This window comes from Necator americanus, chromosome IV (assembly GCF_031761385.1).
Source record: "Necator americanus strain Aroian chromosome IV, whole genome shotgun sequence".
Lineage (NCBI taxonomy): Eukaryota > Metazoa > Nematoda > Chromadorea > Rhabditida > Ancylostomatidae > Necator > Necator americanus.
The window spans coordinates 14315449-14341334 of NC_087374.1; the positions used below are offsets into that span (position 1 = coordinate 14315449).

The 25886-nt window shown below is 39.9% G+C and overlaps 2 protein-coding genes across 5 annotated transcripts; one reads left to right on the top strand and one right to left on the bottom strand.

Moving 5' to 3' along the window:
- Positions 1–267: 267 nt before the first annotated feature.
- On the top strand, positions 268–2169 carry RB195_001250 (uncharacterized protein; the record flags this gene model as incomplete). Of its 2 annotated transcripts, none has more annotated exons than XM_064197941.1 (5): positions 268–274; positions 465–669; positions 730–773; positions 843–1231; positions 2014–2169. In XM_064197941.1, 5 exons carry the CDS (start codon positions 268–270, stop codon positions 2167–2169), a joined length of 801 nt encoding a protein of 266 aa, XP_064053821.1. The 2 variants fall into 2 exon arrangements, with proteins under 2 accessions (XP_064053821.1, XP_064053822.1); XM_064197940.1 differs by lacking the exon at positions 268–274 and adding an exon at positions 372–392 and having other exon boundaries at positions 455–669.
- Positions 2170–4719: 2550 nt separating this feature from the next.
- Positions 4720–17635, bottom strand: RB195_001251 (uncharacterized protein; the record flags this gene model as incomplete). 3 transcript variants are annotated; one of them, XM_064197943.1, is made up of 9 exons in its annotated part: positions 4720–4818; positions 5264–5302; positions 6420–6535; positions 6592–6784; positions 7829–8032; positions 8863–8966; positions 9033–9095; positions 10601–10686; positions 17523–17635. In XM_064197943.1, 9 exons carry the CDS (start codon positions 17633–17635, stop codon positions 4720–4722), a joined length of 1017 nt encoding a protein of 338 aa, XP_064053823.1. The 3 variants fall into 3 exon arrangements, with proteins under 3 accessions (XP_064053823.1, XP_064053824.1, XP_064053825.1); XM_064197944.1 differs by having other exon boundaries at positions 4740–4818; positions 5190–5302; XM_064197942.1 differs by lacking the exon at positions 17523–17635 and adding an exon at positions 7256–7342 and having other exon boundaries at positions 4740–4818; positions 5190–5302; positions 9033–9209; positions 10601–10682.
- Between the last annotated feature and the right edge of the window lie 8251 nt (positions 17636–25886).

Sequence of the window (25886 nt, forward strand, 5' to 3'; positions counted from 1 at the left end):
AGACTAACAAAACTTTCATCAGCATGCTGGACTGAATTCACCGTTGCCCATTTGTACCCTTCTTTAACATTTTATAACAGATTTTGGCCTGACTGGTCCTCTTGTGTGCGTTCTGGTCTAAGCTTTAGCCTATCCGAGTAATACGCCCAATTTTGCACTACTTTACACTTTACTTGCACTTTACATACTTACACTACTTTACTTTGCAGGACTTACTTTACACTGTAGTCGTGTGCGTAGGGGAAGAGTCCTGAGTAGCATTAGATCATGATTGGTCAGTATATATCGGACAAAAAATTAACTGCGAATAGCATTAAACTGAAAGCAGTCCCCATCCTGTTAGCCTATTGAATACTCTTCTAGATATTGTTATGTTAGCAACTATCTCATATGTAATGCAAGTAGAGAGCGAGTACTAAATAGTTTATTGAGGATAAACAAAGTTACATTTTAGGTAATTCAAGGAGACTCTGGTGTCAAAGTCGAGTACTGCCCTAACCATTGTGGCCATGACACGGACCCCGAGCTTCTGAAACTGGATGAGAAATCGGAGTTATATATCGTATCCCTACTGAAGAAAGGATACAAATGTAGAAAAGTTTACGATATAATCCAAAATACTCGCACTTCTCAACCTCTGTTACATCTTGCGACTCTCAGAAAAATTTGGTAGGAAGGTGCTATGTAGTAATCAAATTCGATGTCATTGTGCTAAAAGTGAATTTGCAGGAATATTGCTAAGAAGCACTCCTTACGACCAAAAGATAATCGAAGTAAGGAGCTATTTACAAGTGGAAGTGAATGCGATGATAAGGCGGATCATGTTGAAATTATGGATTCAGAACCGAGAACATCAGTTGCAGTTCGGTCGGAGATAATCTCTCACTGTACTCCGCCGGAGAGACTATCCATGCCACAATCAAAGCATTCCCTCGAGAAGACTCATGAAGCAGTTCAGCAGCTGAGTTCAGAGTGGGTGGTTGATCTTGAGCCGGAGATAGAACATCCAAAGCTTACGTCTGAGATATGCTCGATAGAAAAGGCGACAGATCCGAAAGCAACGGTTGGACAGGGCTCGAAACAAGAGCCAGTAAACTTGGAACCTACATCTGCTCAGATCCCTCCACCATCGATATTGGAGATTGCTGAGCTAGAACTAAATCCTCAATCTGTAACACCTCCAGCAGATTACGAGCTGGCGAACACAGAACTCGTCAGTAGGATCGAAAAGGTGGGTATCACATTTGTTTTTATGCTCGGAACTTCTTTACTTGTTCACCTTACCTTTTTTTGCGAAGGTTTCTTGCTTGATATTCTCCATTTTCTGTGAAGTAATCTCTCTCGTATAACTCACAATCACTTTCTCAAATCCACAAAGTGTGATAGTTATTGCGGCAGTAACAGTATTTATTGGTTATTCCTAATACGCTTTTTCAATCTCGGAATTGAAAGACTCAGAATTTAATTTCACTTCATACTGCATCCGGCAACCTGTAAGCCGGCTTTATCTGCGTGACGGAAATTTTTTGTTGTCGCATTCTCTTTCCTCTTCCATTCACATCCTTTCAACTTTGCTCAACTAGTATTATACTAGTTCTTCTTTTATCACCCCGAAAATCTCCATACCTCGGCATCAGTTGTCTTAGCTTTCTACTCGCGTTACGTGCATCAGTTTAAACGAACCCTGTCATTTGTTGATCACACGTTTCTTCTCTTTACAATGAGAATCTTCAGTTGGAACCTTTCCATCACCGTACACTATTAGGGATGGGTTCCCTGCCAGTTAGAAAAAGCAGCTCAACTTTTTTTCTTTGCTCGTGAAAGCACTCAACTTCTGCAAGGAATTGTACGGTGTGACTATTATATGTAACATATATAGAGAAAGCTCATGGCATTCATTTGAGTAAGGATGTGAGGAGAAGCGGCTAGAAAATAGTTAATTTTTAGCTAAGTAGTTAGTTAACAGCTAGTAGCTAAGTTCTCCTAATTTTTTGTTTGAAATTGTCCTTCCAGATTATTGCGGGTTTCCACGCTGACGTTCTTCAAATAGCTATACAATCGAATCATCGTTCCTACAGCACTCTCAACAGAGCTTTACGAGCTATGGAAGCGGCAAGAGCTGTCACGAAATCACTAGCTACTAAAATATCTAACGAATCGGAGTGCTAATGCCGGCGATGGGTGGCCGCTGTGATATAATTGTGTAAATGGTTCAAGAACAGGTGCGATCTTGTATATAGAGATATAATTTGTCTTTTTTATTGCTAATGGGCAGATAGGGTTTTATATACTTGTTAGACTAGCTGTGTCTAGTGTAGATCGAGTATATTCTTGAAATGTACTAGAGTTTTTTTTATTGATCAATTCAATGTTTTTGGATGTGTGGGAAGTCTTGATGATTGCTATTCACTGCAGCCTGGTTGTAGTTGGAAGTTCAACATCATTTGTTGCGTCATCGTTGTTGTAACGTGAGAAATACTATCCTGACGAGGCGTGCCTATCCGACGTCGCACATGCGATACTCGGTGATAAGCCGAGATAGGGTAGCTCTTAACAAAAGACCAGAGTAGTGGGGCAAGTGGTTTCGAATAGATTACAATCTTGAATCAGGATGTGTACTGCAACATGGGTCTGTTCGTGTTAGCTGAGAAATCGCTTTGTTGGTACTTTATGGTCATAGTTGTGTTCATACTTTTGTCCGAGTTTCTAATGTCTAAGTAAGTTATGATTGTTAACAGATATTGAATCATTGGCGATGAATACGAGATTTGTGTGCTCCGTTGTCCCCGGAACATGGTAACTATGATTTCTCAAGTAATAAATATGCGACCTATTGCACAGTATGCGTCCTACATCGCTATAGTAATCTAACTACGACTTTCCTGCGCTCTTGGTTATATATCTAAACCTGCCCAGTCTAAGCTTATTGTCGAATCTTTTGCGTGGTGCATTGTAACGAAATTTGTCGGAAATACTGTAAATAGCAGTTGATGACATGAAAGAAATGTGATTTGAAACAAGTTCATTAGCGCAAAATTTTAGGTTGTAGTGCACTTTAGAGCGTCAGCATAGCTGACAGTGGCCAAGTTTTCGTTTATTCTTCCAAAAAGATCCTGGTTCATAGTATTTTGTTCTCCTTACGAGGTTTACTTTACGGCTGCGATGTTTGTGAGTCCATAAATTTGAGACACACTGCTCCTCCTTGATATCGCTTTATGTCAGAATGTTTTTCAAACACTGTATTTTTAGTACCGTAGTGTTGTCAATTCATTTTGTCGCTATCTTGCTGTTACCGTATGTTCTAGAACAATGTATATTTAGCGTGTTCTCTCGGCAAAATAATGTTGAGTCACTAATAATACCTCAGTGTGCGGTAGCTACAGGAACCACAAATTATGTAAAGGTGAATCTTGTTTCAAACACACTTTAACACATTTAAAAACATCTTAGTATTCAGGGATACATACTGAGCAAATAATTGTTTCTGTTAACTTACTTACGTTGTTGTATATTTTTGTCTATGAATCTCATTGAGTCACTATCTTTATTCACAATAAAAAATGCAGAAAATCATTTGTACACATACAAATATTGTATCACATTGCCGAGAACATGAAATACGATACATAACTCGGAACAAAACCTTGTACGAAGTACCAGAGATCAAAGATTTATCCGTAGAGAATGGAGAGAGAAAGGCGGGCGTTTCGATGCACTAGTCTCTGCACATAGACATTTTGAGCAAATTATTGAACGTGAAGGAACTATTGCATCGCTGATTGCCGCATGAACTTTTTACTGTGCCAGTTAGGAAAAAAAAAACTTGCCATTAGTGGAGAAAAGTAGGAATTCCTAACCAAATTTAGCAATGCAAGCTAGCTGAAATCATGAGTTCTAATATTCAACAAGATTGTTGCTTTAGATGAGAATCAACTATGACTTTCATCCTTAGGTACTATACTAGTGATGTAACTAGCAAAAAAATATCAAGGATCTTATTAATACGTTAATAGTTACCAACGTTAGCCGTTGGTAATTGTAATGAAACCTTGTTCATGTACTGCACCTTGAAAACACTAGCAATGAGATATAGGAGAGATATGTGACGGTTGGCTACTCGTGTAGCTGGTTAAATCCCGCCTCTTTGCACACGAGGCGAGATTTAACCATCATGAAACAAGGAAAAAAGTTGGATAGATGACATTTGACATTGACGCGGAAAATTTGGAGCGGGACGCTCATTTTTATCTGAAACTCGGAAGTAACGAACGATGGAACTGCCCAGACGAGAAATAAATTGCAGTTATTTTTTCCTCTGATGTTAATAAATTTTGTTTAAAACTATTCATATTTCCCCGCCTTCCGAAAGGATCTTTTTGCAGGGTGAAAAATTTGAGTTGATTTGGTGTGTAACGTTTTCGTAAGAGCCATGCGGATTTTTTTTTATTTTTTATCTGAAACTCGGAAGTAACGAACGATGCCCAGACGAACACCCTGCCTGTCAAATAGGTTAGTTATTGAGCTGTTCAGTTCTGGACGTACCTATTTATCTCAAGCACTACTGCTCAGATGTTCATGTATAGCAAACTATCGATTAGTATCGTTTACCCATCTTTTGGAATATGAATCCAAAAACCGGTATATACAAGATCAATCGCATTCCTAGAAAAGACTACTTAATATGAACGCTATCTTGTGGTGACCACAATGTCAATGTCTCTATCTTCTCCGATAATCCATCATCGTAGGGGTTTTTTCGCAGGGAGAACGGTAGACCGATGGTGCTGAATGACCTCGTGCTCTTTCTGTGCGACCAGTCTGAAAGAAAAGCGTAGTGTACAAGGACTTGAGATTTCTCACTGTGATTGAAGCATGCGTCTTAGTGGTGCTACCGTACGGCTACAACAAACACGATTTGATTACCGAATTTCCGAGGAGTGTAGATGACCTTAACAGTACATGTATATCGGATAAGTCATGCAAGTGCAAGTGCTTTGATACGTGCATGTTAGAAGACAGACAGGTCAGAAAGCTAATAGTGGTAAAACTTTAGTTGCCGGGAGACAGCAAACACTTCCTGCATTTGTGGTCATTAAACCGCTCGCGGATGAATGACACCTCTCAGTTTTAGATTTTTTTAGATTTTAGACACCAAAAGCAAGCACAACGGTGAGACGAGGGAGACGAACTTGCAGGTAGGACCACGATTCACAGTGACAGGCAGCGATCCAGATCTCGACGGTGTAAAATGTCGAAAACTTACACGTAGATCACGAAATTGTCGGGTAAACAGAAAGTACAGCTGGAAAAGACAATCATTAGCGTTAGGTTGTTGTTTGTACCCAAGTTAGTTCGTTAGTCCTGTCTAATAGAGGATAACAATTATAGTCCGTATGTTTATCGTTTTAGCTATTTCAGCAATTAACTCTGTAAGGAATAGTGTCCTATCCACAGTTGAGACCACAACCTGTCAAAGCATATTTTCAGAGCGTAGAAATGAGATCTCCAAATGAGATTTCACTAGGAAAAAAGGTGCTAGAAGTTAACCAAGCGACTCAGGCTAGGCAATCAAGCAAGCAGCAGTGGTGATCCTGTGAAAAGTATGCTGGGTGACTTCTGACTTTTCTTTTAGGGTTCTCTCTTGAACTGTTGATTTACTTAATAATAATACTAACTAGCCTATGTCGTTTAATTCACTTTTAACGCCTTTTTCCTCATTCAAACCCCATTTGGGCATCTGGCTCCCACGCTTTGCATGCATCCTGATTATAAGCTCTGAATTGTTGTGGTCTAGTCTCTGGACCAGATTCTGGCGCGAAATAACTCTCTGGTAAGGCGTTGTTCATCTTCATGAAAAAACATTCATAGCAATACATCTTAGATTTCCGAGATTTCGCTTTCTGTGAACCTTTTTGATTCATCTCTTCACTTCAGTGTGCAAAGAATCGTAGAGATGCATCATTTGCTTCCTCGACAAAATTAACAAGTAATCAACGCACAAAACATCGACATGTATGATTGACCTATCACATACATCCGTGGTACTGTGGTTCAAAAAAGGAGGGAGGCGCCACTGAATCTGAGTGTTAACAGAATTGCACCACATCACTGCATTATGAATAAAATTATTGAATAAATAGTAATGTTTGTTGTTTCAATTATTAAATATCACAGAGGTTTTTTAATATAATATTGTCTTTTTACATGTTTTGTTATCCAAAGTGAATTATTCAATGAAAATAATAACAAAAAAGCACTTAAAGCGAATAAAATATGATACATCTGTACGTTTGGTGAACTTACAATATTTTAGGACAATATCATTTATATATCATGGTCGATGCGTGGACAGTTGTTTTAAGATTTGAAACATCGCCGAAATTCTTTCAATTTTCAGATGGAAACACTTAAAAAGCTACCATAGGATTGGCCATGGAATTAATATTGAAGAGTAGATTGATGCCATCCTTGAATAGTACATATACAGTCGATTCCAAATATTTCGACCTGTCCACAAATCGAATAACGAGACCACCTGTCAGTAGCTACGTTTTGCTTATGATTAACGAGAAAATGAAATTTCTGACATACCTGTATGACAGACAAAAAATAGAATAACGATCGATATCAACAAAGTGACAGATCGTCGCTCTTGAGCCAGCCGGCTCTTATGGTCGAAAGCGACTCGTTGTGCCGAGATATGCGAGAGAATCCGAAAATTCAGCACGGATAACAGCAACAGCGGGATCAGATAGATTAGTACAGGATAGAGGATATGGTCGAACTGAAAGTATTGCACAGTTCTGTCAAAAGATGACCTTCAGAAAATTATTGTTGAATTATCTCCCCATTAAGCTGGATGTAAAAGATATCACAGATAATCAAGCGTTCTACACACAATCCCTTTTAAAATGACGTACAATTTTGTTCGTAATACTTCACATTGCATAAATGTAATAGAATTTGCAATTCCTCTCGCTGGTATGGCATCTTTTTTTCAGGCGCCTCTCGACTGCACCCAGGAATTTTGCGCTCCCTTTGGAGGTTCTCTCTCTTTCTCTTCGTTCTCTGATAATGCTTGAATGCTACAAAATGTATTTTTGCGTTCGCATTTATTGCTACTGCTCCATCCATACCACTAATTGATTAGTCTACTTGCTAGCTCACACATCGTTGTTAATTGTTTATCTTCACAGTTCCGCTGGAGGAATTTTAGTCCCTCTCATGTTTCTGTTCACCACACTGAGCTACATACTTTGCTATACATCTTCATGAAAGACTCAGCTCCACTTATAATAACAAGGCCATTTTCGTTCTCCTTCGATTTGCAGTGACTTCTACACTGTAATTTTGTTTTATGTTTACTTCAGTTAATTATTACCCGCGCTCATTCACCAACAAAATTCGTGGCAGTTCCGCCTACGAAAAGTTTGCTACTTCCGTTGAGTGTAAGAAACGCTCTTCAAAAAGAAAAGTATCGTAGGATCATCCCCACTTGCCCTCAAATCGGAGGGAATCGTTTTGAATTGAGTGGTGCGAGGCGCATCTAATAACAACGGGTATTAAATTTAGTTCCGAGGAGAGAAACTAATTAGAAGCAGCGAAGACCGGCAATGAGTGTATCGCGATGTGTGCGCTCGCCGTGCTTCTTCGCTACTAGCCAAGAGATGAAAGCGCTACATAAAACGGAGAGAAACGGAGGAATCCAACGAAAACGACAATTATCCGCTGAGGTGTCTGGCCAGAGGATGTTTGTCATTAAACTCGTGGACATGCTTGAAAATATTGTATTTAGAAGAAAGGGCGGAGCTTGAAGTTGGCAGCTCACCACTTGTAAGTAGGTTTCGTTGTACGCGAGGTCCGAAGGCTGGTGCACCAGAACTGTTCTCGTGTTATTGTTCACTTCAATCCATATCCATCGATACTCCGCCCACTTGGAGGCGTTCAGCAGCAGAGCGGCCAGTGCAATGCCGATAAGTGGACGAAATGGTCGCAGTGGCGAATGCATGGAGGAGAGCGGTCGAAGAATCGCCTGAACAGTCGGTGTCAGCAGATGCGAGGTATTTGCTGAAGAAATTACGAATATGTGACCCTTATCTGGAAGGGGGACTGGATCACTTCATTGATTGACTACTGATGAATTCCCAAAGAACTGTGCAATAAGTAGGAAATGGATGGGTGTTTGAATGATATGCTTATATTTGTAGATAGTATATAATTTCATTCATTTAACGTTGTTCAGATGAGCAGCTGAGAAGTTGAAGTACATAGTTAATTTCTGCAGCTTCCAGAAAAAGTATGCAGAGGAAGGTTTGCATCTTGTAATTGTCTTTGAAGAAGTAAACTACAAAACTGGAATTATTACTTGGACGAACCGACGACGAACATCTCAGTAAAGAAAAATTTTGTTGCAAATTGATTGAAAATCAGTTCAAATCCACTTTTGAACGTCTATTATCGTTAATAAAATACTTAGTGAGTGCGTTTCTTCCATGAGTTAACCCTTTAGTTCACTAAGGTTATTGATTCTTCGGAAGCCTAAATATTTTCAAGGAAGAAAATCCTAGTTTTACTACGGTAAGAGTGGACCGCTCGATTGTTTCAGTAGCTTCGAAGAGTGACTTTTGTCCTAGAAGCCTTACTTAGAAAATGAAGCCGTGCAATACCCGCAGATACAGAAGTAGTGCTGATTTTTGGCTCTGAATATTAGCATCTACAAACAAATCAATAAAACAGATAAGGCAGATGGAGAGAACAAAAAATGTTGTAATAATGAAAATTTGAAATGTTGTTAGATTACGTCTCATATATTAGAATTTTGCTGGTCCGATAGGAAAAAATTGAAACTACTTAACAACGAACCCTGTAACGCTGCACTGCAATGTAACAGATAGTCCAAATGCTCGCAAAATTACCCGCTAACAAAAGCGGAGACAAGAGACCCGTGGAAAGATAGGCGATTTGACCTGGAAGAAGATAACTAATAATATATAAAGTTTGGGACTTGACAGGAAAAAAAGGCATTTCGATACCTAAAACACCGAACTGCTCAGATTCGGTGTATTCGTGTACAGCTGGAAGGGATAGCACGAGTACTGTAAATGTTAACTGCAACAGATCGCAAATCGATAAAACGATCAGCGCCGGTACAAGCGGATGTGATCGATGAGAAGTGAACACCAGTAGACAACAGGCGTTCAGTATAACTCCTATATGTAAAGAGATTGTTGGTTGATGTTCAGAATCATTGAATTTTGAAAAGAATTAATTTTGAAAGGAAAGATTTTGAAAAGAATTAGTTTTGAAAAGAAAGAAGGGAGGGTGGAATGATAAATATAAGTGGTAACAAAGCCAATCTTCATAGGACAGTGGTTCGCTGTTCGTCAGCAATGGAAAAAATGTACTCCCCCCTTTAGTACAACTCCTCACATTTCAACGATGTGGTAGGTACTTTTTTTTGAAAACACATGGGAACTTCTTTGGGAGGTTCCGCTGCTTGCACGATCGACCGGGCGTTCGAACCTGCCCTCGTGCTCAATAAGCCTTTCATTACTCCGGTTTGATAAAATGGTACCAGACTTGTCCGCGAGGATAAAAATAGTGACTTAAAGGCGTCACCGCACGAATCTGAGGTGGTACGGATGTGATGTGGAGTATTCGTACACGGAATTATGGAGAGGTGAGTGATTCCGTTCATTTGTTGCTAATTGGCGTAAAAAGCGGCCCAGAAGATGCGGCATGTGCACACGACTGGCGCGCTCAAATCGAACTCGTATAAAATAGCGCACCGGAGCGTTCGAAGCCGTATCTTCCGGGCCGTTTTTTTACAGTAATTAGGAAGAAATGGACGGAATCACCTCCTCTCCTTCACTATTTTCCACAAGGAGTTCGACTGGAGCGCGCCAGCCTTGTGTGGCGCCGCATCTTCCGGGCAGTTTTTTACGGCAATCAGAAAGAAATGGACGGAATTACCCGCCTCTCCATAATCTACTATCCCGTATACGAATACTCCACCTGAAATCCGTACCACCTCAGGTTCGTGGGGTGATGCATTTAACCCATCAGCTAGTCCCCGTAACTCATTGTATAGGCCAGCGAGACGTTCGTAACCTCAAAAAATTCTGAATTGAAGCGAACGTGTTGGCGCATCACAAACGGATTGATTAATGCCGGACACCTTATCCTTTTTTCTTCTTTGATAGAATCGAATAATTAAATTCTTCGACGATGTCTTCTGCAAAATCCACAATTTCACGACGAAAACGGCATTAGAAAGTCGATCTGAATACGTCGTATGTGGTGGTAAGAGCGCTCCCAGAACTCAATGAAATAATGACTGATCTTCTTTGTCGGTTTGTTCGCCGAATCAAAAGCCAGGAGATGTCAAAACGGGAGGAACAATGGAAACTCTTCCCAGAGCATTGCACTTTGACCCTCTTAAATCGTTCAGGGCCATAATTGTTGACTCAAGGAAGAATTGAGTAGTGGAATTAACGATAACTTGCACTTTTTAGAAGTGAAATAAAGATAATATCAGAAGAAGGCTTGTAAAGCTGTGCAGCTGTGGTAATCAACGTTGGCAAAGGCTAGCAAAACTGACCAGTTAAACAGATGATTGGTTGGATCCATAGATCTAGAATACAGGTGCACGTTCGAAACCCATCTTCATAAAACCAGCACATGGTCCTGAAACAAATTTGAACCTTAATCTTAGAAGTAGTTGATGTGAAATCGGAAATCACAGCACAGCGGCTCATATTGCACAAAAAGCGCGGAATAATGGGAATTCGACAAAGGAGCAAAAACTGTTAAAAATGCACACTGCATTTACGACTACAGCACTCATTTGGGCAATAGAATGAGAAGATTGGAAAGGTAAGCGGTTCAAAATGTGTTAACTGAGAAGTGGAAGGATTATAATTATGAATAATGAGGCAGATCTTTGAAAAAATGAGATGGAATGTGAATTATGTCAACATGACCGCATGCAAATAGAAGGAGAAGTATTTTCATAAGCAGCCGGAGAAAATGCTGGACCATATTTGTACACATGATAGTCCAGATTTGATGTTCCCGACGTCATCGTCGCAATTTCAAGTACTCCAGTCATCCATTGTCTTAGACTTGGAAAACTCCTGCACAAGCAGCAGCAACGCTAGTCGTTTATAGGTTTACCAGTTATTCGAACAACTGTTCACTGCACAGTAATGGAAACCACTTTACAATGAAACTGGAAAGCACCGTAGTAAAAAATTCCAAAATGCTATTTGATAGATAAATATCCTGAATCACTTCGTATTCGAATTAACCGATTAGTTGTGCAATTATTCATTTAAACGACACCACAGAGGGTCACGGAGGAAGAAACCTCTCAGTTTGAAGAAAATCCAGAAATTGAAAATTCTTTGAAGAGGAAAACGAAAATTGATTCTTTGTTTGGTTTTTTATTCGCTAAAATAGTGAATATCTTTGTAGCTAACCGGCCTTTATGGCTCCTAGATCCTCCACGACGTCCAGGAAAAATGATATGTTCTCGCTGAAGCTCAAAAACATCCATTCAATAACATCAAAATGAGTCTAGCTGGAAGAATGATCAAACCTCTCGTCATCAGAGCTTTAACATACAGAAAATTGTAAACGTTGAACAAGAAATTTCATGAAAAGTGGAATAGGCAATACTGACTCTAAAAAAACCTCAAAATTTCAAGAAAATGAATGCATCGGTAAGTAATCCTAAAAGTAGTCACCTTAACCACATGCAGAATCGCCTGTTCACTTAAGTTTAGGCCAAGATTCTTGGTACTTCTCCACAATTTCTAGCTAGATCATGAATTATATTCTGATATAATAGAATTCTATGAAATTGGAGAATTCTCCTAGAATTTTCTAGTAACGTGAATTTATACTCTACTCTTCAATTAATCGTAAATGTCGCAGAGAAACCTGCGAAAAAAAGAGGCGCACATCTCAGACCACCTTTAATTATTCATGAATCACCTAACCACTTGTCTATTCACTATTCTGGCCTAATAAGAACCTTTGTTCTCTGATTTGTGACAACAAATTTTCCAATGCTTCCTGAAAAAAGAATGCGAATTCGCTGTTTGCTTTTTTTTCTAAAGTTTAAAACAGCGGGATTTGAAGTGATTACGGCAGTAGCGATTGCAGCAATGGAAAGGAGAAGCAGATGCATTAAACTGGGCGTGGCCAGGAAAATAGCGTTTGATTCGAAGTAAATAATTTTGCATATCAACCGAACGGGTGCACCAAAGTGAAGGTAGAAGGTGAAGGTTGACAGGTGGACGAAAATTTGTGGCAAACATTCTTGTACCCTTAGTTCTATTCTTTTCTTTTAAAGGCAGCATACCACGAAAGTGGGGTGGTGCGGATTTCAGGTGGAGTATCCGTACACGGGGTCGTAGATTATGGAGACCGGGGTGGTTCCGCTCATCTCTCGCTGAATCACTGCAAGCAGCCGGCCCTTGAATGACTGTTTTCTACGATGCCTTCTATCGCAGCGCGTCACCCTGGCACCGTTGCAGGTAGCGTCTTTTACTGCCTATCGGGGCAGTCCGAATTGATCTTCGACGAATCGTAGGACGGAGGCGGAGCAAAGGGTGGAGCGTTGCAAAAGATGGCGTCGTACAAAACAGCGTTCTGGAGGCGCCTGTCTGCAGTGATGCACGGAAAGATGAGCGGAACTACCCCCGTCTCCATAATCTACGACCCCGTATACAGATACTCCACCTGAAATCCGCACCACCTCAGATTCGTTGTATACTGCCTTTGAAAGAGAACAGAACTAATGGTACAAGGGTGTTTGCCACAAATTCTCGTCTACTTGTGAATATTTCTCATTATTGGAGGATTCTTACGATGGATGAAGAGAGTGCTGGGATAGAATGTTTTTTTTTCAAAAATTTCATTCTTTGTTTTTTGTTATGTCTGCGTCTTTTTCTTTCTTCGTTTCCAACTTCTTTAAACTTACGAACTGTATATACAACTTAAGTCGATTTACTTGAGTGTGCAAATATGATGTAATCTACTCCGCTATAGAGTCATCATAATGAAGTTTACTTAAGTAAAAAGTAGATAGTTCGGTAGTAAAAATCTTGTTATTTCCTCTTTATTGTATTTAGTCAGTCAGTCAGCATCGAGCCGAGTTAAATGTGCACATCTTAGAAGTACGGCGAAATCAAGCCAAACTGGGAGATTATTCAAGAAACATCATAAATCTTTCGGAAGGACTACTTTTCCTAGCTCACTCAATAAGATAACCGTGAAAATAAAGTCTGAAAAGATGGATGTCCCTAGAAAATGCACATGTCAATTCCGATAGGATGATTCCGAAAAGAAAAGAGTACGTAACTATTCCTACATACAAACATCCACAATTTCTCGCAATGTTTGTTCTGCCGCTCTTTTTGCTTTTTTTTCGCAGTTCGTATAAAATTTAAAGACATCACCTAACTAATATGAGGTGGTGTGGATTTCAGGTAGAGAATTGGTATACGGGACCATCGATTAAGGAGAGGGAGGTGATTTCGTCCGTTTCTTCCTAACTGCCGTAAAAAACTGCCCGGAAGAAGCGGCGAGTGCACAAGGCTGGCGCGCTCCAATCGAACTCCTTGTAGAAAATAGCGCGCCGGAGCGCGCGAAGCCGTGTCTTCCGGGCCCTTTTTACGGCAATTAGGAAGAAATGGGCAGGGTCACCCTTCTCTCCATAATCTACGATCCCGTATACGAATACTCCACCTGAAATCCGTACCGCCTCAGATTCGTGGGGTGATGCCTTTAAGGCAGACTATTTCAACGCATGTATCAGCTCCATGGTAAGAATTGTCCATGAGTATCTTAGCGTTCGGGACCAAGTGACTCACTGATGGATTTCAGTACGGTAAAAAACCGCGAACGATAAATTCAATAAAATTTCCCTCGCATAGATTTTCAAAAGCGCTAATCACAGGTACTTTGCACACGTGACCAACTTTATGCAGTTACGGTACTATAGGTACTGTATTTCTTAAGACGCCCTCGTTAAAATCTAGCATCTGGAGACTATATGTGCACTTGGGATATTTATAGAAGCATTTTAATTACTCAAGCCAATTTCTTCCTTTATTATTAGATTTATGGACTTTTAGGGACAAATATTCCACAATGATCTTTTGCAATTAGATGAAAAGATCAGGCGAAAGAATTTTGAAACGCGACAGTAACGAAAATGATACACGTTTTGCATCATGATGTACACCTATATGAGGTCGCAAAAGGCAAGTAGCACGTATGTGGACGTTTTTAGTCGTCATCGACGACAACTCCATCCGCAATCGGCAAATCTGATTTGTAGCTTCAAATAAGTTATACAAAAAATTTTCACTGCATTGCGCAATGACGTAACCCTGACAAAGTGCACTATGATGTCATATCTGTTAAGTTCTCTCAACTAACCCTTCCAAATGAGGTGTGAGAAGATCCCGAGAAAGAAAAAACTTCACATACTACTCATACTCATACATACTACATACCGTAACTACATATACTTACATAGTGTTGTCTAACGATGAAATTCATGACTAACATATCAGACATGACTATCACATACATGCGAGAGGTGGTATGAGTATATTTGATTCTTTGGGTCCGATGGACTGGATGACGAAAGTGAGCGAAAAGCTTGTATTTTCATTGATATTCTACAGAATAAGCATCAGAAGAGAGTAAATCAACTCGAAGAAAAAACATTCGGCAGAAAGGACCGCATAATAAAGGTTCAGTGATTAGTCTCTACTGAATCATAAGAATGTTCATATACATGGTGAAATGATGAAGACATAGATGAAGACATACACCACTCGTGCGTAAAATTGGGACCCAGGAAAAAGTGAATTTCACTCAAAATTGAGGTGCTGAAGACAGATATGAAATCTCAGCTCCGCTCGAAACTGACATGCAATAATGACTACGCTCTGCGTAACGGACGATCTCCAACGCATGAATGTGACTGTCGTGTCCGGCACGACTTTCCCAGCCAGCCGGCCGCGGTTCTCGCGCGCCGCGTAGGAAACATTGCCAATGGCAATGTACTACGGTAGCGTTCCCACGCAGCCGCCATATATAAGAGCTGGCACCCGAGCAGTCGGGGTTCCAGTTCCAATTTTCTTTCGCCACTATTCCGATCTCGGTCCAGTCTCTTATCCGCATTATTCGTGGTGTCGTGTTGCGTCGTGTTGTATTCCGTCTCGTTCGATAGCCGCACCACACCACCACCGCAACAACCCTTTGCCCTGGCTGGCTGCCTGCGGGGTCCGAACCGCAACCCTAGTCCATCTGCGGCCGAGAGCCATTTAACCATCTAGCCATGACTGGCCCCTCTATTGATCCACCTTATGTCGTGTATAATTGTGCGTGCCGTGTATTGATGTCTTAAGGATAAACCCTAATTGTAAAACCCTTTTAAACGCATTGCACCTTAGGAAATAGGATGGGACGTGGGGCAGCCCTGAGGCCCCCGAAGGGAGTCAGGGCAGGGGGGAAGGGACCCTCGGAGCGACCCCGCAGGGTTCGGAGGGGCTAGGCCGCCATCCGGTGGCTGGCCCAGCGCAGGGCCCCACCGGATCCGGGCAGTCGGCACTGGGTCCCCCACCGATGCCCGCTGCTCCTCTTCGGAGCGGATCCGGGGCACGACAGTGACAGAACGAGATGAAAGTAAATGCAAAGAAGTAGCAATGAAGCAAACCTGAATTTTGACTCCTTATGTTTTCAAAACGCTACCTGGAATTTTTTTAGGCGAAAAGAAGGAGAAAATACTGTAATAATTTAATACTATTCTACAATACTATATACTATGATAAATAATTTAATACCATACAATGATTGATGCTCAATTTAGTGAGAAAAGTTAGCGCGCTCAAGAATTTGTTGCTTCTTCAGTAAAAGTGGATTAACTTCCGTTAAGAACGTTTAGCCAGCTATGTAGTTGCCGGACATCTTGCTCTGTACATGGACCGAACAAAATGAGATATAATCCAAAATGGTAAATATAGTGGATGAGTCTGTGGGAACGGGAATCTCGTAAGTAATTATGACATGTTTACCACAAGCGGATTCTGTGAGATGCTAAAGAAGCTTAATGGAGGAAAAGGAAGTGATAAATCCTCGAGCAACATGTGTTCGCATTAATCCAATGAATGTGACAAGTAATCTGTTAGTTCCTTTCTTTAAATTTTGGCTACTTTTCTTATGATAAGCAAAAGCGTTGCATTGGTTCCAACCTCTCACCGAATGTGCTCCACCTAACGTGAATGAAAGTATTATGTTGAGGAATAAGTTACTCGAGTTTTATACTATATTTTATTTTACTATATTTTTTATTTTGCTTGTTCTTTTGTAAATTGTTTATATTATTTGAAAGAGATCCTCTTGCTCTACCCAACCGTTATAATTCTTCTTTGAAATTCTTTTAAATGTATTACTATACTTTTCAGCTCCAAGAAGCCCCGTATGGAATCCATTTCTAAAGATGGAGAATATAGAAATTGAAAAAAACTGTCAAAGTTCTGTAGAGCAAGAAGAGCCCTTTCAAATAATATAAACACTTTATCAAAGAGCAAGCAAAACATTGTAAAATAAAATCATGGTCATATAATATTACTGTATGATAACACGGTTATTCTGTTACATGTGTGTGTAGCGAAATTCAAGAATGCAGTGAGACGGCTTCAACGGCGTCAAATTGGTGCGCCGGCACAGAAAGCCATAAAATGGGGTTACGGTGTTGCGTGCAGTAGCACCGCGAAATAACTCCAAGTGATGACTTTGTCAAGAAGTAAACGAAACTTTGTGGACCATCTTTTGGCGGAGAAAGCTGCTGTTTTGCGTTTGCTACGCAGATGGCTGCTTAAATAGTAGTTAACACTTTACATGATCTGACGTAAAACCTTATCTTTATTAATATGATGATGACATGTTAGCTTGTTAGTTAGATTTCATGTTAATACATTATTTTGCGCCAATTGTAGAGAAAGAAGAAAGGTAATGTTTTAATTTACGTTTCCAGACGCTGTGGTATCAGCGGGGTACATGTAGGTGTAAAATCGAGTTTGAATACTCTCCAAATGTGGTACTGACATTTTCCGAAGGAGAACTATGGAATCACTTCAATTCATCATTATTCCATGAATGGTTGGATTCGGAAACAGGGGACGAAGAAAGCGTTGATAAAAATAAATAATACAAATAAAATTTTAAAAATGCCTTTTATCAACGCTTTCTTCGTCCCCTGTTGTATTTAATTTCTATTGATCAGTAAAGGGGTACAGTGCGTGCACCATAAGACGTTTGATGTCTGGTGTTAGCCGGAGGTTTCACAATATGGTCAAAACAGCTACAGTAATTTGCAAAGGAGATAGAGGACGTGAGAAGTCACTAAAACATAGACATAGTGTTTAGTAGTGTTTAGTCGGTTACGGGAGATCGAAACTCAACATCCAATTTCGAACTAGAAATGAAACAGTGAGGACCCCATGTGAAGGTGAAATTCTTCTATGCTTCCACTTCCTCTCCGATTCCTCAACTGCCGTGAACCAAGTTCTTTTGCGAGCACAGTTGGAGGTCGACACTGTAGTTGGATCATATATATGTTTGCTTGTTATGCCAACGAGGTGTAGGTGAAACTTTATTATTGGCCTGACGTTTCAATAAACTCGTCTTTATCAAAGGCCTGAAAATGGTTCGAGGTCTTCGATCTCATGCATATCCCATCAAACACCTCCTCTCTCCTTGCCAAGCCTCGACATTGTTTTAATTACACCACACAAGACCTCCAAAAGGAAAACAAACTGACCAGTACCACCGACTAGCGGGACCGGAGAAGTACCGCGTTCTTATAGATTGTCACCAAGACGAATGAGATCTACGCACTGTGCAGTACCCTCAGGTACTAATGTCTGGATAACGTTGGAAATTGCATGTGGTACAATCGTATAGCTCAGAGAGTGATATGAAAGATATAGGATTATATAAATAAATATAGATTTCCGTCAGGAATCCATCCATGAATAACAGAAATGAGTGTTTATCAAGTACCAATATAGACTTTATGTTCACAGCACTCTGTGAGCTATAAGACTGCCCCACACGGAGTTCTTTAACACCACCCAATCAGTACCCAAGGATATTGCACAGTACGTTGATCTCATTCGCTTTGGACGACATTCTGTAAAGAGGCGGTGGTTCACCAGTCCCGCTCGTCAGTGAGACTGGTCAGTTTGTTTTTTCAATATAAACATATAACATAAAATAAATATAAACAATATGACAATGAAGTAAAAGTGATGAAGTGTAATGAATCCGTTTGGGATGCGACCCCACGTTCACTTCAATTCAGAATCGCTTGAGGTTCACGAACGTGTAACTGGCCTACACAATGACTTGCGGTGGCTAGTCGATGTGTCAGTCAGTGTTTTTATCCTTCCAGACAAATCTGGTACCAATTTGTCGACCCCGAAGAGATCAAAGGCTTGGTGAGCACTATGCCGGATTCGAACATCCGATTGATTGTGCAGGAAGCGGAACCTCTAACCGCTACACTACACCCTCTCCAGTAATAATAATAATGGTAAATAAACTGACAATAATAAATAAATAATTGTCGACAGTATAATATAATATAAGTATAATAATAAAGCCTCACCAAGGTTTTCGAGGTAAGATCATCGCTAGTTTCACTCAAACTGCAGTGAGGAGTGAAAGAGGAGAGGGGTGTTGCAGTTAGATGGACTGTTATAGGGTAGAAAATAGATACAGCGCTATAAACTGAGACTTATAGAAGAGATTTCCGCGTTCAGTATAGAGGAATTAAATGAACACTTTTTTAAAATTTTTTCAAATGATGATGCTTTATGATACCACTCAACAAAATTAATTTCAACTCCGTTATTATGCGAAAAAAGGCATCTATAACTGGAAATGGCGGTAGAATCAGTGTAAAGTCTGGACGAATTGTCGAATAACGAAGGTCACAATAAATTTCGTGCAGCAGAGTTCTACAACGTTGCGTAGGAAGTTTTTTTTTCCGGACGTGAGTATTTGGCCCTTCTCTCTTTTCTGGTACTGTTTTGGAACCTAGTTGAGAAATTGAAATGAAATGGGAATAAAAAGTGAATTTGTCCTGCTATTTTTATATTTTTCCCAACTTCAGAAAAAAACACTCACAGAAATGAAAATTTGCATTTTGGGGTTTTCTTTAATCAAAATATGGCGGCGGACTTCTTAATCGCGCTGAGGCAGTTGCACAACGAGAAAAGGCGAAAATCCGGACTCCTAGGTGGGGGTTAAAATGGGTGTGTGACATCGAACAAACCCCAACAACTCAGCTTACACCTTATAAAAACTTATTTAGCGTAAAAATGCTATAGGAGAAGATTTTCCCCAATGTTGCTGTCTTCCTTTCTTTCATATCTCTATTCGACCTCTCAAAAGTTGTGCAAAAACCCGGGAAAGTTGCTAAAATTCCCAACTTTTTTCAACTCTTTCTCAAAAACCGTTGAGAAAGATACTTAAACTATTTTACAGCACTAGTCCCTTTCTACAAAATGCATAATTATTAGCATTTATAGATTTTTTATAGACAGACACAAAGTGGTAAATATTTATTTTAACCTACCAAAACATGCACCAGTAGTGCACTCACTTCCAATCAGGGTCAGTGTTCATATAATTCTAAAATCACCTCCAAATCACACGTAAATGTTGCAAATTATTTCTGTCCATTTGTATTCCTCACATGCCCCATCAAGAACAACTTTTTGTCCCAAAAGAAGTTACATTCAAAACCTAAAGCGAAAGGAATCCGAATTGTTGTGCTTATCACAGTAGCTGAGTTACCACGATAAGAAATCGAAACGCGCCGAGTTTTTTCTTTTTACTGAGGGAGCTCGTTGTTATGCTTATGTACTCTTCCCTTTCATTCATTGCCGGATTTTTAGAATTTATCCCGACCGCGTCTAGTATTCTCCGAGCCACAATTTCAGGTTCGTGCAAGAGCACCGGGGATTTGTAGAAATGAACATATCCAGGATATCGTCTGCGATAAGCCCTGAGAGGCGTATGCCACGAAGATGTTCTTTTATTCGAACACAAAGTGGTTACCAGGTTCCGCAGTGTGCTGCTCACAACAGTTTGTACTTATTTAAATCTATAAGCTATAATCGAACATTTCACAGTTCCATCTGTTCGTAGCCCTTCTGTATTCTCAGAATTCTCAGAACGGGGTGCTACGATATTCTTCTAAATCATATCGCCCGACTTTGCCCCAAATTTGGTGTTATGGACAGCTTATGTACAATTGCTTCGATTCCGCTATATACTCTGATGAGGTCAGCAATGTCATCAGTTTACGAAAAAAAATTCCACCAAGAAGATAGGACAAAGAAAGCCAGGATAATGGCAGAGACTGATGATTTTGGGATCTTTCCATAGATACATGGGGGTTGGGGAATAGGTCACAACAGTGAGCGTTTCCACGTTCTGTTATTCCTGTGTTTGATATCTGACGAGTTAAAGTCATTGTTACCCGAGAACTCAATTCTTTGCGGTTTTACTGCATAGATTCATTGATTCATGTTACCAAATTCTGAGTTATAGTCCTAGCATAGGAATGCATGTGCCACATTTATACTCTATTCGGTCTATCTACGACGCGCATGCGATTGTTCGACGGTAATCACTGTTACCTCTTAGCAGTGAAACGGAAAGAAAGGATTGCTTACGGGTGCATCCTCGCCTCGCCAAACCCCCATCTCTTTCGGTACGGTTTTATTTATTAGCAGAGTGTGAAGTAATTTGCAAGAATCACCTGGACAAAATTTCGAATCTTGCTGCCACATCAAGCATTACTCAAAGCTGTTCCTAGCAAATTTGTCGCAGTAATACCTTACTCCAGACTGAAAAAGATATTTCTTTTTTTTAGTCATTTTCCAAGATGGGCGTGTGTGGTGTAGTTGTTACAGTTTCCACCTCCTGCTTGATCGATCGAAGGTTCGAATCCACTCTAGTGCTCACCAAGCCCCTAATCCCTCCGGGATCGACAAGTCGGTACCAGGTTTAAATGGGAGGATGAAAACACTGACTTGACACATCGGCTAGCCACCGCCAGTCATTGTATAGGCCAGTTACACGTTTGTAAACTATAAACGATTCTGAAATCAAATGAACCTGGGTGCGCATCCCAAGCGGATTGATTAACGCCAAACACTTTATCCTTATCTTTATTTCCAAATACTAAATTATCATTTTTCTTTTTTTTTGATCGCTTGCAATTTCCGTTCCTGTCTAAATTATACTTGTAACCTTTAGGCTTTTGTTTAACACATTTAACCGTGATGTTCGAAAAAAGAACGAATTGTCACCAGCGTAATTATTAGTGATTGTTACGTATAGTTGCAAACACTTTGTCTTGAATTTCAAGCGTGTTTGAAAAGCAGATAGCTGTGTTGTCCAATAGGTTGACCTAATATACAAATATTAATCAGAAAGGCTAAGAAATGAAGAGATATATAACGTAAATATATATATATATATATATAGTGTATTATATATATATATATATACATGAAGTTATGAATCAAGGAAATAAGGTCGACGAAATAAACAGCCAGCAAATTTGGTGTGCGTGAAGCGTGAGAACATGCGAAGAAGTAGAAGACGTAAGCGTTAAGCGAAAGAAGAAAATTTCACAATATATGTGTTTTAATTCAAATGTAAAGGTGCAATATTTGCACGGGAGTGATACATGGGGATCGCAAAATTGTCCTGTCTGCGAAAGGGAATGGGAACAAACGGCACCATTTTCATATTGTAATACAATCATCTACTTTTCTCTTGTCATGCAATCATACGCAAAATTCATTTTTTTGTCCTGAAATATGAGCAAACGTCTGATTCCAATGAAATGTGGGTTTTTACATGTTTGCAGCTATGTAAAAAAATTCTCAAGTGATCTCGTTGATATTTCTGCCTTCTAACTAACTTGAAGTATCTACCTAATTCATCATTGAGGGAAACCGCTTGATATGTTGAAAGTTCGAGTATTATCTTAATTCCACTTTATTTTTCATTCTGCCATAGGTGAAATTCGCGCCAGTTTCCGGTGTTTCTGCTATTTTTTTGCGTGGCCCACCCCTTACATTATAACATATTTCACGTGTTTCATAGTTCTACACTCTCCTTAAGCGTCGTAATCCTCGGGATTTCGTGTCGCATCGCAGGCAGAACGATCTCAGACTACTCAGATATTTCCCCTAACTTGTTTAAATGCCTCTGCGTTCTAGCAACATCGTTTCGAAAATTCTTTTGCTACGTCTTGAGTGATGTTTTCACCAGTTTCCCGATAATAGACACTTATTATTTCGTGCTTAATTACTGTTTTTCGATATCCTTGGTTTGTTGGCAGGCAAAGAAGTGTTATCACCGTTGAACTATTAAGCGCACCGAATACCGCAGCACTATTTTCCTACGTGCTTTGGTTAGGTTATTGCCTTGCGTGAAAGGCCCTTGTTGTTTTAGCATCATCCCCGATTCATCAAAATCATTCTTAGCGTTTGTTATATTTCCTAATACAAAGTATCAATTTGCATCCTATTCCATTTCTTCGCAGCAACTGATTGCAGCACGTCACTGCTTTTGAGATTCACAGGTATCAAAGGAAACACTACATTTCAACCAATGCAAATACGCCTCGACTTACTGTAAAGAGTAAATTCAAACCCATCCAATATTACACAAGAAGGTGCGTTACGCGAGAAAAACAGAATAAAGTATTATGGAAGAACCTAATATTGTTCGCGGGCGCCTACACAAATTATCTGGCCGCGAAATAAAGCAACTGATCCCTGGAGTGATTCATCCGAAGCCATTTTCTCCGAATCCTACAAAGCAGACAACTTCCCATTCTTAGTGTAAGTCTGCGGACATTTTCGCTTAAATTCCTCAACTTGCTTACATCTTTAGTCAATGTGAAGTGTTTCGTTGGGAAGACCACTCCATCTCTTGAAAGCCGCTCACAAAAAGGTTCCGCACGAAGTGACATCTGCATGTTACTCACGAAAGGAATGCAGGACTGTCGCTCTGGAACCAATCACTTGGTTACACAAAAGACAGAGTGAAGCATATTTTGTTTAGCGATGCCCGTACTTGTTCGACTTCAGTTTAAAATTGTGAAAGTTTATGAATGCGTATGATCATAAGGTCACAATAATCTCCGGGTGCCACTCGGCCACTGCAGGTGTTTGAAGCCTGTATTCTTATCCTCGCAGACAAGTCTATCATCCATTTGTTGATGTCGGATGGATGAATAGTTTTTTGGCTCTATCTAGTTTGGAGCTATCGATTGCGCGGATTGTGTGAAAAGTTCAAAATGAGCAAATGAAGTTGTTTAAACGTTATGAAGTTGAGAAGAAAACAAGCACTATTCAGAGCTCGGCAATCTTTGGTTCTGTGTGGAAGCGGAAATGCATTATTCATAAGTCAATAATTTTGCTTCACCATGTTTGATGAGGTCTACCATTGACTTTAAAGCCTTGTTTCTACGGAAGTGCATTCCAACGCCGAATAATTAGGAGAAGTAAGAAATGACCGAAGCGAAATGAGAATGAAGAATGATGGTGCAGGAGAAGACGGAACAATTGTACCAGTTGAAGCACGATTCAACATTCTTTTTACGAAAAAAGGACATTTCCGACAATTCCATTCAATTTTAAAAGAATAGCATCGTTTGCGTCGAGTTTTTTCTTTCTGATGAATGCGCGTTTACGAGCAGGAAATTAAAGGCAGCTTGGGAATTTCCAGCGAATTCTGTAATCTTTGCATCGTTCAGACGTTAGTTGACCGAATGGTTTGGTCGGCTACAGCGTTTGCGAAGGATATGCAAAAATGGTACAAGTTAAAATGTCGACGTATTGATTTCCCCTTTCGCAGCAGATATGCACATCGTTCCTGTAATCGGGAAGGAACGAAAAAAAGAAAATAAGATAGACGAAAAACTTCAAATCATTAAGATGAAGTACCCATGTAGGGCTCCGACCTGATAACTTTGAATTGATCTTCAAAGAATAAATTTGGAAATAAGTTCTTAGAGTTTTGTACCATACGTAATTTTATAACGATTTTCCTGCTCTTTGATAAGGAGCTTATACTATTTGAAAGTTCTCATTTTGCTCTACAAAACTGTTACAGTTGTTCTTTGAAAGGTTTATTTTTTATTCTTTCACCTTTTGAAAGAAAAAAAAAGCTTCAAAATGCAAGCTCCAACATCCGTTGTTGTGCAATCGCCGCTAGGTTGAACAGGAATTGAAATCTATCATAATTACAAAAAGTGCAATAAAAAAAGACAGACATCATAAGAAATCCATTGCAAACTCCTAACGACATCACTCAGAGATCTGAAAACTGCTAGAAAATAACTATAACGTATGCTTTAATTTTTTTTAACAGTTGAAATTTTAAATATTCAATGAGAAATTTGCTCGAATAGGGCACCTTAGACATTGCTGTCTTCAAGATTATGAAAAAGTTGAAAGAGAAATTATCATGGCGATTCTCTGCTTAGCTTCAGAGCAACTCCCTCCACCCACATTTTGTTTTAAACTAAATGAAGGAGTGCAAAAAATCAATGTGATACATGTATTGCGAATATTTTCTAGTGGAAATTTGAATTTTTAAATAAACCCACTGCATCTTTTTCTCGTGCAAGGCAACGTAGAAAAAGGATTCTTACAAATGTTTGTTGTAGTTTAAAGCTACCAATCTTTCGATGGTAGCTCCTACGCTGCTTATAGAGAAGTTCCTACGTATTCCGTAAATAATTAAAATGGTGAAGAGGAAGCTATCTCTTCGAAGAAACACAAAACAGAAGAAATGCGAGTTTTGCTCATGTAAAAGGCATATCGTGTAATGAAAAATTGACGTAATTATAGCTCAGCGCAGTGCGTCCACCGACAGGTCATTTCGGCAATTTCCCAGCGTAAGCGATGAAGAGTGAGCCTTTTTTTCTACAAAGAACCGTAATCAACAGAGTTGGACACAAGGTAATCCTGATTTTTATGTAAGGAAGAAGAATTAGGAAAGCAGGGAACAGACAAATGTGTGGATAAACAAATTTGAGAATTCGAAAACCTAGGGCAGCTTTGGAAATGATGGAATGGACGTTGCTGGGATGAATTAGTCGGTGAATGAATTATTCAATAAATGGTAGTAACCAACAAAATATCATAACTTTATTTTTCTGAGTTTTCTTATAGGTACTCTGAAAAAAAGAATACTTAACGTGCAAGATTTCGCTTTCCTTTCGTTTCATAGCGCTTACTCAGCTTGGACGTGGTAGGTTAGAAATCAAGCTCCTAAATTAGACTCCCGTATGATGAAAGAACGAATTTGATTGGCCTACTCTGTCGTATATGTAGTTTGTTGTATTTTCTCCGGTGAGCTAGATGGTAACTTTTTTTTGTAACTCAGGAGATTTCGCGATTTGTCCTAAAGGCATCACTCTACGAATCCGAGGTGGTACGGACTTAAGGTGGAGTATTCGTACACGGGATCGCAGATTATGGATAGAAGGGTGATTCCGTCCATTTCTTCCGTGCCGTAAAAAACGGCACGGAAGATACGGCTTCGAGCGCTCCGGTGCGCTATTTTCTACAACGAGTTCGACTTGAGCGCGCCAGCTTTGTGCACGCGCCGCATCTTCCGGACCGTTTTCTATGGCAATCAGGAAGAAATGGACGAAATCACCCTTCTCTCCATAATCTACTATCTTGCATAAGAATACTCCACCTGATATCCGTACCACCTCAGATTTGTGGGGTGATGCCTCTAATACTCCGCCAACG